General features: G+C 43.1%; 1 protein-coding gene across 4 annotated transcripts in view; it reads left to right on the top strand.

Moving 5' to 3' along the window:
• The window catches only part of fam184ab (family with sequence similarity 184 member Ab), an 80,457-nt gene that overhangs the window by 37,408 nt on the left and 29,034 nt on the right, over window positions 1-14,015 (top strand). For all 4 annotated transcript variants that reach the window (XM_062412073.1, XM_062412075.1, XM_062412074.1 and 1 more), the window contains exons 6-9: window positions 390-641; window positions 5,057-5,192; window positions 5,979-6,160; window positions 9,171-9,356. In XM_062412073.1, coding sequence (XP_062268057.1) covers window positions 390-641; window positions 5,057-5,192; window positions 5,979-6,160; window positions 9,171-9,356 — 756 coding nt within the window. The remainder of the gene's footprint in view (window positions 1-389; window positions 642-5,056; window positions 5,193-5,978; window positions 6,161-9,170; window positions 9,357-14,015) is intronic.

A 14,015-nucleotide genomic window follows, 5' to 3' on the forward strand; every position in this document is an offset into this window, starting at 1 on the left:
AAGATATACTTTATCCTCTGAGGACAAGCACAACCTGGATGATAGAATATTATGCATTTTTGTCCTGAAGCAGATGGAAATATATATTTGATCCGTTATGCATTTATTGAGGGAAACCTTGTGACTGTGTTCTAGTGGAATTCGGTCGAGCACAGCAGGATTAATAGGAAGTGGACGGGCTCTGATGAGCTTTACTGAACGTCCTTTAAAAAAGACATCATTCATTGACACTCTTATGACGACCTTGATGAAAGTGAAGGCTGTGAGAGTCACCATGTCTCACACAAGGAGCTGGAGACACACGGCTCTGTGTTTTATCTCTTCCATCAAGCTGTTTGGACGTCCTTCTCAGTGACGGATGGTTTCTCACCCGTGTGTCTGTCCCTCAGGCTCAGGCGTTCTACGAGCGCGAGCTGGAAGCCATGAAGAGAACGCAGCAGCTGACCGCCGACAACCTGCTGGCGTGGAAGCGCACCGAGGCCGAGCTGCGGCGGGAGTTCCAGAGCCAGGAGGCGGCTCTGCAGAAGACCCTCGGCAAGCTGCGGGCCGAGCTGGTCCGGGTGACGGACGAGGCCCGGGAGAACCGGGACAAGTCCCACAAGCTCCACGCGTCACTCAACACGGCCGAGAGCAGCGTCAAGGTGAGTGGGAACCAATCAGCTGACTCCACTCATCACAGCTTCAGGACAGCTACAGTCTTATGAGTGACTGGACAGTCTACAAATCTGACCTTTGGAGCAGATGATAAAATGAAGGTCAGAAACACAAAAAACTAAAAAGTTTTTTTATTAATTTTCAATACTGATAAATCAGGCAATATGTATTTTTCAAAAAAAACATTGGCAATGATTCCTATGAGGTTTTTATAAAACTTATGACAGAGAAATGTGATTGAGGCTTAATCATTTAGACTATAACCATTTACCTAATCGTAAATAACTAAATACAAAGAAAACACAATTTATTTTATAACAAGATATGTCGAACATAAATTAAGAAGATAAACAAATACCTTTGTGAAATGTAAACATAAGTGCATATATTCTGCGTAGTTTACTGCGTAAGTGTACATGTCGGCAAACAGAAGAAAAAAAATGCAAATATTCTGTTAAATAAATCGGTCGAGCACAATTTGAGTAATTAATTATAATTTGTTTAGATACAGATATTCTGTTCAGGCCATTGTGATCATAGGAACTACAACTGAATATTTTAGATATTACCCAGAATGCAGCTGGATATTTACTCTTGCCAGGCCACCTTCAGAAAAACATCATTATTCGGACGGAGTCTTTTATTACGGTTGTTCAAACAGAAAGAAAAGGAACTGTTTGCTCTGTGTTGATGGGACAAAGAAACTGAGCCGAAAGAAAGGACTGGAAGGAAAAACAAGAAAGTCCAGAGTCCATTGATCCACGTTAACATGTGTTGCTTTTCACTCCTGTCAGAGAATATGAGGTGTTGGTCTGTTTGTGAGTCCGTCCAGATGTTTCTTCTTTGACTGTCATGTACCTGACGAGGCCACAACGTCCGAGTCTCATAACAAGCAGCCGCACAGAGCTCAGAAAAACACACAGGAAAATTCACACCAAATCATGGAATGAAATGAAAACATTTCCTATATCTTGGTTATAATAATTATAATAATAATAACAACAATACACTTTGTTATTTAGCACTTTTCAAAACAAAGTTACAAATTGCTTATCGAGCTTAAATTATAAGAGCAATTGAAAACAGTTTAAATATTAAACAATCATTACAAGATCCCAGTAAAAGCACATTTATAAAGATACTGTTCCATGGAGTCTAACTCTAACACAAAGTGGCTGTTAAATGTTTTCATTAACAACTTCTTAAAAACAATTCTGCCAGGAGACCGGCTCTCTGGAAGGAGCGTGCATTGCTGTGAAGGCAAAAATAGCATTTCTGTTTGTTTCTTTATCCCTTGTTTTTTAAATTGTCTCAGTTGTCTAGTGTCTGTGGAGTAGAATGAGTTGTGTAGAGTATCTGGAGTAGAATGAGTTGTGTAGTGTCTGTGGAGTAGAATAAGTTTGTCTAGTGTCATTGGAGTAGATGAGTTGTGTAGTGTCTTTGGAGTAGAATGAGTTGTGTAGCGTCTGTGGAGTAGAATGAGTTGTGTAGCATCTGTGGAGTGAGTTGTGTAGTGTCTATGGAGTAGAATGAGTTGTGAAGCATCTGTGGAGTGAGTTGTGTAGCGTCTGTGGAGTAGAATGAGTTGTGTAGCATCTTTGGAGTGAGTTGTGTAGTGTCTATGGAGTAGAATGAGTTGTGTAGCATCTGTGGAGTGAGTTGTGTAGTGTCTATGGAGTAGAATGAGTTGTGTAGCGTCTGTGGAGTGAGTTGTGTAGTGTCTGGAGTAGAATCCCTTGTGCTCTGGGGGAATCGGTGAAGTAGGTCTGTTGGGTTGTCGTGATTGGTGCTGAGGTTTGTTTTGAATCACCACTGATTTCACTGAAGATGAGAAGGGGTCCCCCCCCCCAGTGGTTGTGAGTTGTGTAATCATTTCTTTAGTTACAGGAGCAATTAGCTGTGACCCAGATAAAGAAGTGAGGACAGAGGAGCTTGAAACCAGCTTCTCTTGACGACTCCTCCAGATTCTCTCGTCTGACGCAACACATGAGACCAGATATCAGAGCGCGGCAACAATCTGATCTGTGACCAGTTTCATCTTCCGTGGGCTGTGTTATATTGTTGCACATTAATCTCTTAATAACAGCCTCAGACCATGAACACAATCTCATAAACCTTCAACTCCTGCTGAGTTTCACTGATGAGAGAGAGACTCGATCCCACTACAGAAGCTTTCTTGTTTTTAGTTTGTCTCACCACAGAACACACCTTGTGTCTTGTTTTCCACACAATCCTTTGTTGTGTGATGTTTTGAGACTTTGCACTGAATTTTTCTTTTCATTCAGGTTAAATTAAAACATGGCACCAAAAATGAAAACGTTCCCTCGTTCCGGGGGTCGTAATGACTGAGCTGCCACTCTTCACGGGGAGAGGAAGTGACGTCAGACGTGAACCTGGTGTCAGGACGTCACAGCTTCCTGCTCCAGTGTTCTCCGTCACACTCCTTCAGCTCAGGAGTTACACACAATCAGACAACACTTTAATGATCCACTAAGGGAAACAGCTCTGTTGCATTAGCAAAGGATTATAAAGAAAGAAAGTTGGGAAAACATTAAGAAGCGAGGGCGACAACAGGCTGAAAGCACACTCACGAGAACTCAACAAATCTTTACTTCAAGTAAATCATTGAGTGGATTGACTGAGACAAATATAACAACCTCTGAAGCTTCTGTAGAAATATAAAAAGCTCCAGTGAAGTGATGTTTAGTCTTTGGACCGAATCCTTCCCTCTCAGGTAAAAAGCTTTTTGTGAGATCAAACAATAAATCACTGCTTTCAGCAACTTTTATATTTAAATGGCAATGAAGGATCCAGCCAGGTCCAATCAGAGTGACTGACACAAGTGTGTGTCTGTGTGTGTGTGTGTCTGTGTGTGTTTAAATCTGATTACAGCTGAATCAGAGGGTAATGACTGAATGTCTCCAACAATAGAAATCTTCTTTTAGCTCAGATAAATCAGAGGAGATAGAGTTAATTAAGGTATTTTTAATCCTCCGCAAGAAAAGCTGGTGACCCTCTTTGAGAAATGAAAGAATTAAATATGTGACCGGTTTTAAAAGAGTGACATCGTCTTCAAATGGAACAAAGGACATCAACTCTTTAACCTCTTAAATAAGGATTTAAAAACATATCCTTACATTATATTTATAAAATTCAATCCTCCATGCGTTAACATCCATGACCGGAGCCCCGCCCCCGACCTGGAGCAAGTCTTAACGGAAACATGTCTCTGGAAGCTCTCCTCAAAACGATCAATCTCTGTATGGATCTCTTATCTGAACCTGGAGGTCACAATGTGCAGCTCCCTGCCCCGGGCTCATCAGGGATATCAGCACACACACACACACACACACACACACACACACACACACACACACACCAGGGCTAATCTATGTGTGGCTCCTCATTGGTTATTTTCATGCTTCAAATTCATTGTCTTAATTAAGATTTAGGCAGAACGTTTGATTGGATGGAAAGATGTGCTCTGTGTCTGTGTGTGTGTGTGTGTGTGTGTGTGTGTGTGTGTGTGTGAGTGTGTGTGTGTGTGCGTCGGTGCGTGTGTGCGTGTGCATGGGCCAAATCCCTCCCTGAAGTCTAGTTGGGATTAATTGAGCAGAAATCAGTATTTACATACATGAGCATCATTATTGGTAATAAGCTGCCAGCGGCTCTCACATTAAACTTCTCACAACTTGTCAACACTTTAAATTCAATCAGTATCTTATGAAATTATTCATCATGTTTCCTTCATTCCAGAAGTTGTGCACGTCTTTTTACAACTTTAACCTTTTCTCTTATTCTTCCTCCATTCAACTGTCTCTGTTTCCCAATCTCTTTAAATATGGATGATTTTATTTACACATTCAGACATCATAGAACAACAGTATTGTTAATTTAGACTCGTATTTGTGGCCAAATCCAAAATAAAACTCAGTTTGTGGTCTTCACTAACTCCTGAGGGAGATGTCTGGCTTCCGAGCTGCTAAAAGCTCCACTGTATGTCCACCAGCGATTCTTCAGCTGTGTGTGTGTCTGCAGTTTGCTGCCGGGCTGCAGGTTTGGCTCCTCCTCCTGAGAACTGACGCCTGCAGGGGCCGAACACGATGCTATGAAAGATGTAGACTTATGGAGCGTGCAGAAGAAAACAATGAGGCGTGGGGGGGCTTCAGGAGATCAACATCTGCAGCCTCGCTCACATTGTCACACTGTTTTCACATTTTCCATTGTTCCTTGAAAGGTATTGATTAAAGCACACCAGCAGTTAAAGAGGGCCTACGACTCATTCTGTTGATAGACATTGATATTATGGTTTATTAAATCATAAGTAGTTCCCTTCTCTCATGTGTCTTCCACGTGTTCAGAACCTTTCTCTCCTCTGTGTCTTGCTGTGATTCCTCTGCAGGACTTAACCAGGCAGCTGGATGAGGTGACCCAGAACTCGGAGATCGTGGAAATCCGTCAGAAGGAAGCCGAGTGCGAACTGGAGGCAGCCAGAGACCGAGTCCAGCAGCAAGCCACCGAGATCCTGCTCAAAGCCAGTAAGACTCAAACCTCCTCTCTGCTCAGAATGCAACCCAGTGCTTGTAGCCGTGCTCCCCCCCGGGACACGTCCTGGGGTTAGTCGTGCAAACACGTCCAGCAGCTTCTCAGGTATCGTGGCCTTTAACTCTTTAGAGGCCCGCTGCTGTGTAGCCACGCTCATGGTCTCCCCAGTCCCCGAGAGGCAGAGGCAGCATCGTCTCACATCAATTATGCCCAGTTTAAGGTTTGTGTGTTTGCATGTTAGGATGTGAGTTGATGTCTCCTGACGTCTCTCCGTCGGTACTTTGAGCAACAATATCGCTAAAGCATTACTGTCGGAGAAATGTGTGAGCGATAGCAGCGACCCAGCGCAGAATTATGTTCGGCCCATTAGCTCCTCTGAGCTCGTCACGGCCCTCGAGAAGGTTTCATCTGTTTCCTCCACAGCTGTTTGCATGTGAGAGACAAACAACATCCAGCTGGTGACGGCAGCCACGACACAGATCACGCAGGCTTCTTTATTTCTACTTATAGGGGAAGAGATGTTGGTTTTCTTTTGCTGTGGAAGTGTTAGTGGTTGATTGTATTAAAGGGAAGTTACAGTGTGGATTGTATTTTTGTATTTTCACACATCTCCTCTTTGTGTCTCATTTAAATCGCATATTTATTGTTGATCAAGTGGGTTGCAGCTCACTGACAGGAAGACAAAAACAGATCTGGATTAGCAGACTCCTTCGGGGTGAACCCAGATCGCAGATGTCTCCTCTTCACTGTTTGCATCCTTGTCACGTCTCCCGTCATAGGTCAGATCAGCAGCCTGCAGGCCAGCCAGATGACTCAGGAGGCGGCCATCAGGGACCTGGACAACGAGCGCAGCCGGCTGAAGGACAAGGTGCTGAGGATAGAGGAGGAGAGGGAGGCGCTGCAGAGCCAGAGCCAGGCCCTGGACGACCGGCAGAAACGGCAGATCCAGTCCCTGGAGAAGGTTTGTGTGTTTAATATTCACATCAGGCTGGAGTGATGTGTCATGAATAGCCAATAACTCATTAAGAAGCCGGGACTTAACTTTTCTGTGTACTCTGCTCCCGACCCGCTCAACGGTCACAAGAAACAAGAACTTATGAGAAATTCGTCCTTGCGTGAAAAAGGGAAAACTTCAGAGGAACTTCAGCAAGTAATTAGGAAGCAGGTTCAAGAGAGAGATATTAACGTCAGTCCTGTTTTATTATTCCTGGTGATGCAGCTTGTGTTCTTTGTCCTTCCTGAGTGTAGAATCACTTTTGTCATCAGTCACTGCCGTCACCACTTTCTCCCTCAAACTCCACAGTTCAGCTTTTTGCAGAGAGAAGCCCGAAAGCAAACAGACATTAGTTTGGGCACTGAAGCTGTTCTCACACTCACTTGCCCATAAGCTGAGAGGAGAAGCGATTTATTTCTTCAGTTCTATTTGGTTTTCTGTTTATTTTCCTCGGGCAGCCCTGAGTCTTCTGTGACTTCACAGAGCCGATAATCCTCCCGTGTCCTCAGGTGAGGTTGTGCCCAAAGCCGGTCGGATCTAAAAGACTATTTGACATGAATGTTTGATATAATTCAGGTTTTTTTTGATAAAGAACACAAATATTTCGGTGTGGGTATATGAAATATCTAATATGGATAAAGACTCCCCCTCAGTCTGTCTCTGAGAGTCTGAACTAGGCTTCTTGCCTTTGTTCCATTGTTCACATTTGATCTGGTTAGATTTGGTTTCACATTGTAATTTAGGGACTAAAGAATGTTGTGTTATATACCAACGTCCTATCGTTCTCACTTACATGGGCGGAGTCAACCTTTGCTCAACTCTGATTGGTTTGTGGATGAGGGTGTGTCTGACATCAGTGTGTTGTCATCTTGGTGGAGACTAGTCTTTCTGTTTGAATGTCAAATAAACAGAGAAGTGAACCAGGTCTTGGTTTATTCTGTTGCCACCGTTCTATCATTATTGTTTCACGACCCCCTTATAAACGACCACCAGGTCTCTTCTGTTCAAGGCCCCTCCCACTCCTGGTTTATTGGTTAGGACTAAACTGAAAAGTTTGAAGGTCCGAGCCGATTAAAGTCGGTGTGAAATTGTCCTCTGTAGAAAAAATCAATCCGATGTGTGCAGCAAATTAAAAAAAATGCGTCGTCCGCAAAAGAGTCAGAGGAGAAAAATAATAAATAATTGGACCTGTAATCGTGGAACAGTTTAAAGAGTCAAACCTGTCAATCACAGCTTTTTGCGAACTTTGAAGCGCGGCCGCTGCTCATCTCCAAAACCCAGAAGCTTAAAGGTCGGATGGTTTAAGGAACAGTGGAGTCAGCAGAGCGACCACAGCCCACGGCAAATGTCAAGTGTTGCTGCTTCATGTGTGTTTTCTCATCTATCGCTGACATTTGTGCAGTGTAATCCTCCGGGAGCCGGCAGAGTTCTCCCACCGCGAGACGCCGCCGTGAATTTCAATGTCTTCCCCCGAAGGATAATAGACGAGGCCTCGCCGGTTAAACTTCTCCACCACCTTCCTGTTGCTTCTCCTAGCTCCGCTGATTCCTGCTTTTACCGCTTCATTCTCATTCATCAGGCTCTCGGTGAAACCATCGATTGGGGATCTCTCACGCTGCTGCATTAAAATAGAAGAAACACACTTCTGGAGCAGAATGTGTTTTTCAAGTTTTTCGCACTTTGCAGGGATTTTTGGCTCAATCGTGCTTGAACGACATTAGCAGAGTATAAAACTCTTCAATTATAAGAAAGTGTGGAAAAGTCATTACATTAGTGGGAGTCTTGGTTTTTCCCTTCTCTCTCTCGAAATTACAAATCGTCTTTTCCTTCATTTGTCTTTTTGTGTTCCTCGTATTTTTTCCGCCCCACAAAAGGAGGAATCGACCTCCCGGGATGCGTTCAGGCCCAGTTTCTTTTGAGATGATGCTCGGTTCCCCTCGGGTCTGTTTGGCCATGTGATGTCACAGCGGTCTCTCTCGGTCCGGCCGGCTCGATGGACGCTTCTTGGGGGATTTCCAGGAACAGGCTTTGGTTTGGAGCAACAGTTCCAAACAGACACGAGTGAATCCCTTTGAGGCACATTAGTGTTTTTTCATGTTGCTGCCAGCGTCTGATTCTGTGCCAGTTACACGCTGGTTTTGTTTGCGAGTGATGAAGCTAAATAGAAGACAGATTGTTGTGCATGAGTTAATTATCTGTGTGGATGAATCAGTGTCATCGTTTCTTTAGTAAATTAAAGTTTTCATGTCTTTAGTGTTCATTTACAATCCTGCTGTAAAGATTCCAGTTGTAGGGCTCGACAAAAACGATATCATTTTTCAGCAATGGCAATTTTACAACCACAACATGAGATTGAATGTTTTTGAAGTATAAATCAGGGATCTTGTTAAAAAGGATAAGTCATTTTTAGAGGTTTGATATTTAGTATTTTGGATTTATTACAGATCCAAATACAAAATCTGGATCTTGTGAATTTAGAAGTGGATTCATAAGGAGAGGGTGGATGAAGCTGCTGTTCTCCTTGGACTCAACAGTAACCATACAAAGCAAAACATATAAAGCTCTGAACTCTGTCTCTCCTCATGCTGAAGACAACACCAGCTCCACTTAGAGGCGTAATAACCGCGGGGTCATGTCTGGGGTCTTTCACGGCTCCGTAATCAATAACCCCATTAAACGTTAACCCCCAGATGGAATGAGCCCCGGAGGCTTGTTCAGCAACTCGTTCCACTGCTGCAGGAAAAACACACTTTTGAGTGTGAAATGGTGAGAAAATGGGAATAGAGACAAAATAGAAGATACAGGGAGACGGAGGGAAGTATTGATTCCTTGGCTGTCGATCGGTAAACACTGGCAAAGAGGCTGAATAATACAGCATATGGTCTAAATGTCAGCCCGGGCGCTCTCCCTGTCCGTCAGCGTGTCGTCTCACCTCTGAGCATATTTCAATGTTTGTTTGTTTTCCTGCGTTCGTCAGACCCTGCACGAGGAGAAGACGTCCCACGAGAAGGACATGAGCAACATCCGGGCCCGACACGAGGAGGAGGGCAGCCAGATGAAGGAGAGCCAGACTCGAGCTGTGGAGGAGGTGGCCAAGAAGCACAGAGTGACCCTGGAAACTGCTCTGAACAACGCCGAGAAGGAGAAGAACCGCCTGCTGGCTGTGAGTAACACATGCACACAGAGCTAGAGCAGCACACAGCGGTAGAGCAGCACCCAGAGCTGCTGAGGGGCTTCAGCTCGACCACGGCTGCTGAGATCTGTTGTCTCTGCGTCCAAAACAAAACAATCCACCTCTGGAACTGAGATAAACAATGTGCCAGAGGTTTTACATCAGCACACTACACACAAACCAACACCAGATTCATTTACAGATTGCTGCATCTTCTCTAATCAGAGTTTATCGCTCACAGCCGCAGGAAGATGAACGTGAATGTTTTTAATTGATCCTGCATCGTGGAGCTCTGGGCTTATCTCAGGCCGTAAAGATGTTGGAGGCCCCGGGACGCTGGTTCTCTGCAGCGTGCTGGAAGGAGTTCACCTCTTTTCAGAAACTAGTGCAGGTGAAGTAAACGAAGCAGGAATTCTGCTCAGTTTTCACACTCGATAGAGATGAAGTTGGATTTTGCTGATTGAGAAGAAACAGATGGAAGCTTCTGTATTTCATCAGTGACATATTAACGAACTAAAACTTCCAGTAGAGACGTGATAAAGACTGAAGTCGTGGTTCTAAATCAAAGATAATATTAATTGCAGTGACTTTGCATATAAATAGGATCCATCCATCACTCTGACCTCCACTTGAGACTTTCTGCTCCACAGGAACAGATCCACTTTCATGAGTTCAGCAATTTCCCACCGTCAGTTTGTTGGAATGAACGCTGATATGAACTAATATCAAATTTAAACATTGTGATATTCCAGGACGACACAGTCACATCACAATCTGTCCCCTGCAGTCCGTTGACTTCCTGTTTGTTAATAAACAAGGGGGGATTGTGAGTGACACATTTAATGTGGGTCGCAATGTGCTTTATTTGGATCGACACCAGTGATAGTGTGTGTTTGTCAAAGTATCTTGACTCTCACACACCACATGTGCAAATATACAATGTTTATTATGACCCCTGTTCTCTAATGTTCAACCATGGTGGATGTGTTTGAGGAGAGGAGCTGCAGTTCTGTTAGATGGAGCATTGATGAGATGAGGCAGCCGCACTCGTCCCTGAAGACAGTGTAAGCTGGTGGAGGGACTTCCACAAGTAGCCGGTCACAAGCCGGCGTCTCTAACCTCTGAGCTAATTCCACATCGTTCCCTGACTGACTGCACCATCTGCCACAAGAAGCAGCTATTCACTCTTTTTGCCTTGAGCGTCTGAATTGTACATTTGCTGTGTCTCTAAAAGCTTTTCTCTCTCTTGAGTTTGTAGCTCTGGTAATTTGGTATCAAAACACAGGAAATGTCCTTGCCACTGTTCCCTCTCTAACACTTCCTCTCCATTCAGAAAAACAGGTTCAATTCCTTTGCCTGTAAACAGAGGTACGGCTATAAAGTCTCATAAAGCCGAAGTAAGATTATTATGCAGATTTTAATGACATTATTAAGGCAAACACATTCTTCTATCCCTTTAATTAATTACAGACGTTAACGTTTACTGTCTCTTAGACTCTGGGCAGTAAAATTCACCCTTTAAACATAACTAGAGACCAACTGTGCTGGAATTACACCTGCCCCATATGAGCATCTACACTATATATAAGAAGAAAAGAGAAAAGTACAATATTGCCTTCTTATTGTTATCTTAATCAGTCTATAGAAGTGTAGGAGAGTATTAATCAGAAATGTGTCTAAGTACCTTAGTATTGTACTTTGGTAAATGTGTTCCTATTAAAACCATGGTAGCACTCGATTCAACCTTTTATTACTAATAATAAGAGAAATATTATCTAAAACAGACAAACTGTTAATATTGATACTGACGAGCTCTTCACCGCAGAGAAGACACGAGTTGATGAAACTGATGCTTTTCACAGCATTTAAAGACTTCTGCAGAAGAAATACACGTGTTTTTATGATAAATATTTATTTATATGTACATTTTATTCGGCTCATTATGACAAATACCGGTATCCTCTATCAACAGGAACAAGAACAGAGTCGACATCCTAATCCTAAATGTGACTCAGTGAATAAGCAGCTTCTCTAAAATACTGAATACACGTTTGGAATCCATGACACAGGGTTTTTATGAAGAGGCCCACTTTGATATTGAAGTATAAAATTAATATAGCAGTATGCGTGGGCATGACAGGTGATACGGGCTCACATAACCGGAAAACTAAAAAGCATCCGCAGAGGATTTCTATAGAGTGAAAACCATCAAAGGGTCAAAACAATGAGTAAGAATCTGGCAACCTCAGAAGGAGAGGGATTGAAACCCACTGACGCAGGAGCACATTTATAGTTGTCACCTATAAATGTCATGGATCCTCTGAGCTCACAGGAATCTGAGTAACCCGGTGGGGGGGGGGGGGGGGGGGGGGGGATGAATTCTCAATGAAACCAAAGTTGAGAGATGTGGCAGCTGACGAAGGTTGTTAGCGGCCGCTAACGCTCTAAACCTGCTGCTCCTCCTATCCACACACACACCTACACTGCAGCTTTAGTGTGTCATCAGGAGAGAATGGAACCAACACACTTCTGACATGAGAGGTGTGGAAATAAAATGTAAACTAATGTGGCAGATTTTTTTTTTAAAGGAGAGTAATGATGCTTTTTCATGTTTTGCTATAATTTGTGAAAGTTTCAGACAGAGGCTGAAAGAGGAGCTGCAGCGATGCACAGATTGAGTAAAGTGATGTTTTCTGCACAGTAGAGCTTGAACACATTTCACAGTAATAACACTAACCAAAGATTATGAACCTGAATATGATTTTTCTTTCAAATAAAGACAAAATGGCTGCGACTAATTATATCAAGCACCAAAATCAGGGAGATGAGTCTTGAAAGTTGTTTTTGGAGTTTGACATTTAAAAGGCTGAGGGACACTTAGATTAAAATTCACAGCCCCGATCGTAAACTGGTGACATTTACTGCACATAAAAGTGCAAGTGGGGAGTAAAGTCCTCAAAACTGGAGCAGAATTATGGGATGGAGAAGGAGCGGAACTCAGGAGCCCAGCGTTTTGTGTGTGTTTCTAAAAGTTCCACCATAAATATTTCACTGCTACTTACTTAGCACGGTTTGTTAGACATCACAGAATTCTGCATTTAAAGTTAACAGAGTGGAATAAAACCATAATAACCAATCCAATATAAATATTTAATATATAATGAAGCATCGTTGTTCCTATATTGCATTAAATGGTGTTGATTTTTATAAAAATCTTCGTGTTCAATAAGTTGCAGCACTATTTTACTGCTAGAGTTACAAAAAATGTGATAGTAAACATAACCCACAGATAAAACGTATGACTCTACTTAAATTATGGAAGCTGAAATTACCCATTAAACAATTTTGTTCAGTGCTTTCGACCAAAATATATTGTGTGTATATCTGAGGTCCATTTGATTTGACTTTTTTTTAAACCTTTTTGTTTACGTCCATGTTTTCTCTGCGTCTCCTGCATATTTTAACACCATTCCTCAGTGGAATATTATAAAAGCAATGTCATGAATATTTATTTTGCTGACCACATTGTGTGCATTTGTATATCGAGGCAAACGCTCAAAATCGTCGCAATTATAATTCCAAACTCTACAAAGGACCTTTAGATGTAGCAACAGGACGGATTCTACAGTAACACACGTGAAAACAGGACAACGTAGAATCCCGATGGGACCAAATACCCAAATTCCAACATTATGACGATTTTGTATTTGGTATGAAAATGCAGAAAATGCCCCAGAGGATTTGGAAGCGGGCCCTGGGACCAGTTTAATGAGCCCGGAGGTCTCGCTGTTCCAAACCACAGCCCGCTGCTAATTTGGCTGCTCGGTCTCACCAGCCTGAAATAGCTCTGTGATGATGCCTGATCTCCAGTGGGTCCCTTATCCCCGGAACATGCAGCCACGTGGACGCCAGTGATCAACTATTCCCTTTGCATCAAATTTGCATAATGAGGACTTGTTTTAAATAATGTTCTGCCGAGGACCTGATGAGAGCTGACAGCTACATTAAGAGAGGAGCGTCCTTACATTTCCATAGTTATTAGAAATGCATTCCATATGCAGGAGGCCTTGTATTAACATGCCCTCCTATGATTCCCTCATATTTTCTCCTGCTGAGCTCTGATCTGCTCAGTCGTTTCTGATTGTTGCTCCTTTCTGTCAGTGTTGCTGCAGAAATGTCCCAATTTTAAAGATTAGCGGGGGGGAGGGGTGGGGGGGTCGAGCAGCAGCAGCACTCATTTTCTCCCCGTTCATTCTCGGCTGCCTCACTCATCTGCCTCATGTCTCTTCTGCAGAGTCTCCATCTCTTTTCGTCATCACTCGATTATTTCGTCTGATCTGAGTTTCATCACATCTAGTTAATCATCTTTACTTTCATCACCTCTGCTCTTTCATCACTTTAAATTGTAATGAGAGTTGCCTGCGAGGAGCCGGGGGTCTGGATTTTAAATGAATCGCTCGGCTCCAAATCGAACCACAAGGGAAGACGTGAATCCTGATGTCTCACATTAGATCCGTCCTCGTGTGACGTCGGCTTCTCGTTGACCTTTGACTAGAAGATCTCCTTTGATGTGTCCTTGATGTCATCAGGCTGGTGGAGGTCGCCTCACACAAACAATAACGATTTCAACGTATTCATTTGAATGTATTT

Source organism: Platichthys flesus, chromosome 18, assembly GCF_949316205.1.
Source record: "Platichthys flesus chromosome 18, fPlaFle2.1, whole genome shotgun sequence".
NCBI classification, from domain to species: Eukaryota; Metazoa; Chordata; class Actinopteri; order Pleuronectiformes; family Pleuronectidae; genus Platichthys; species Platichthys flesus.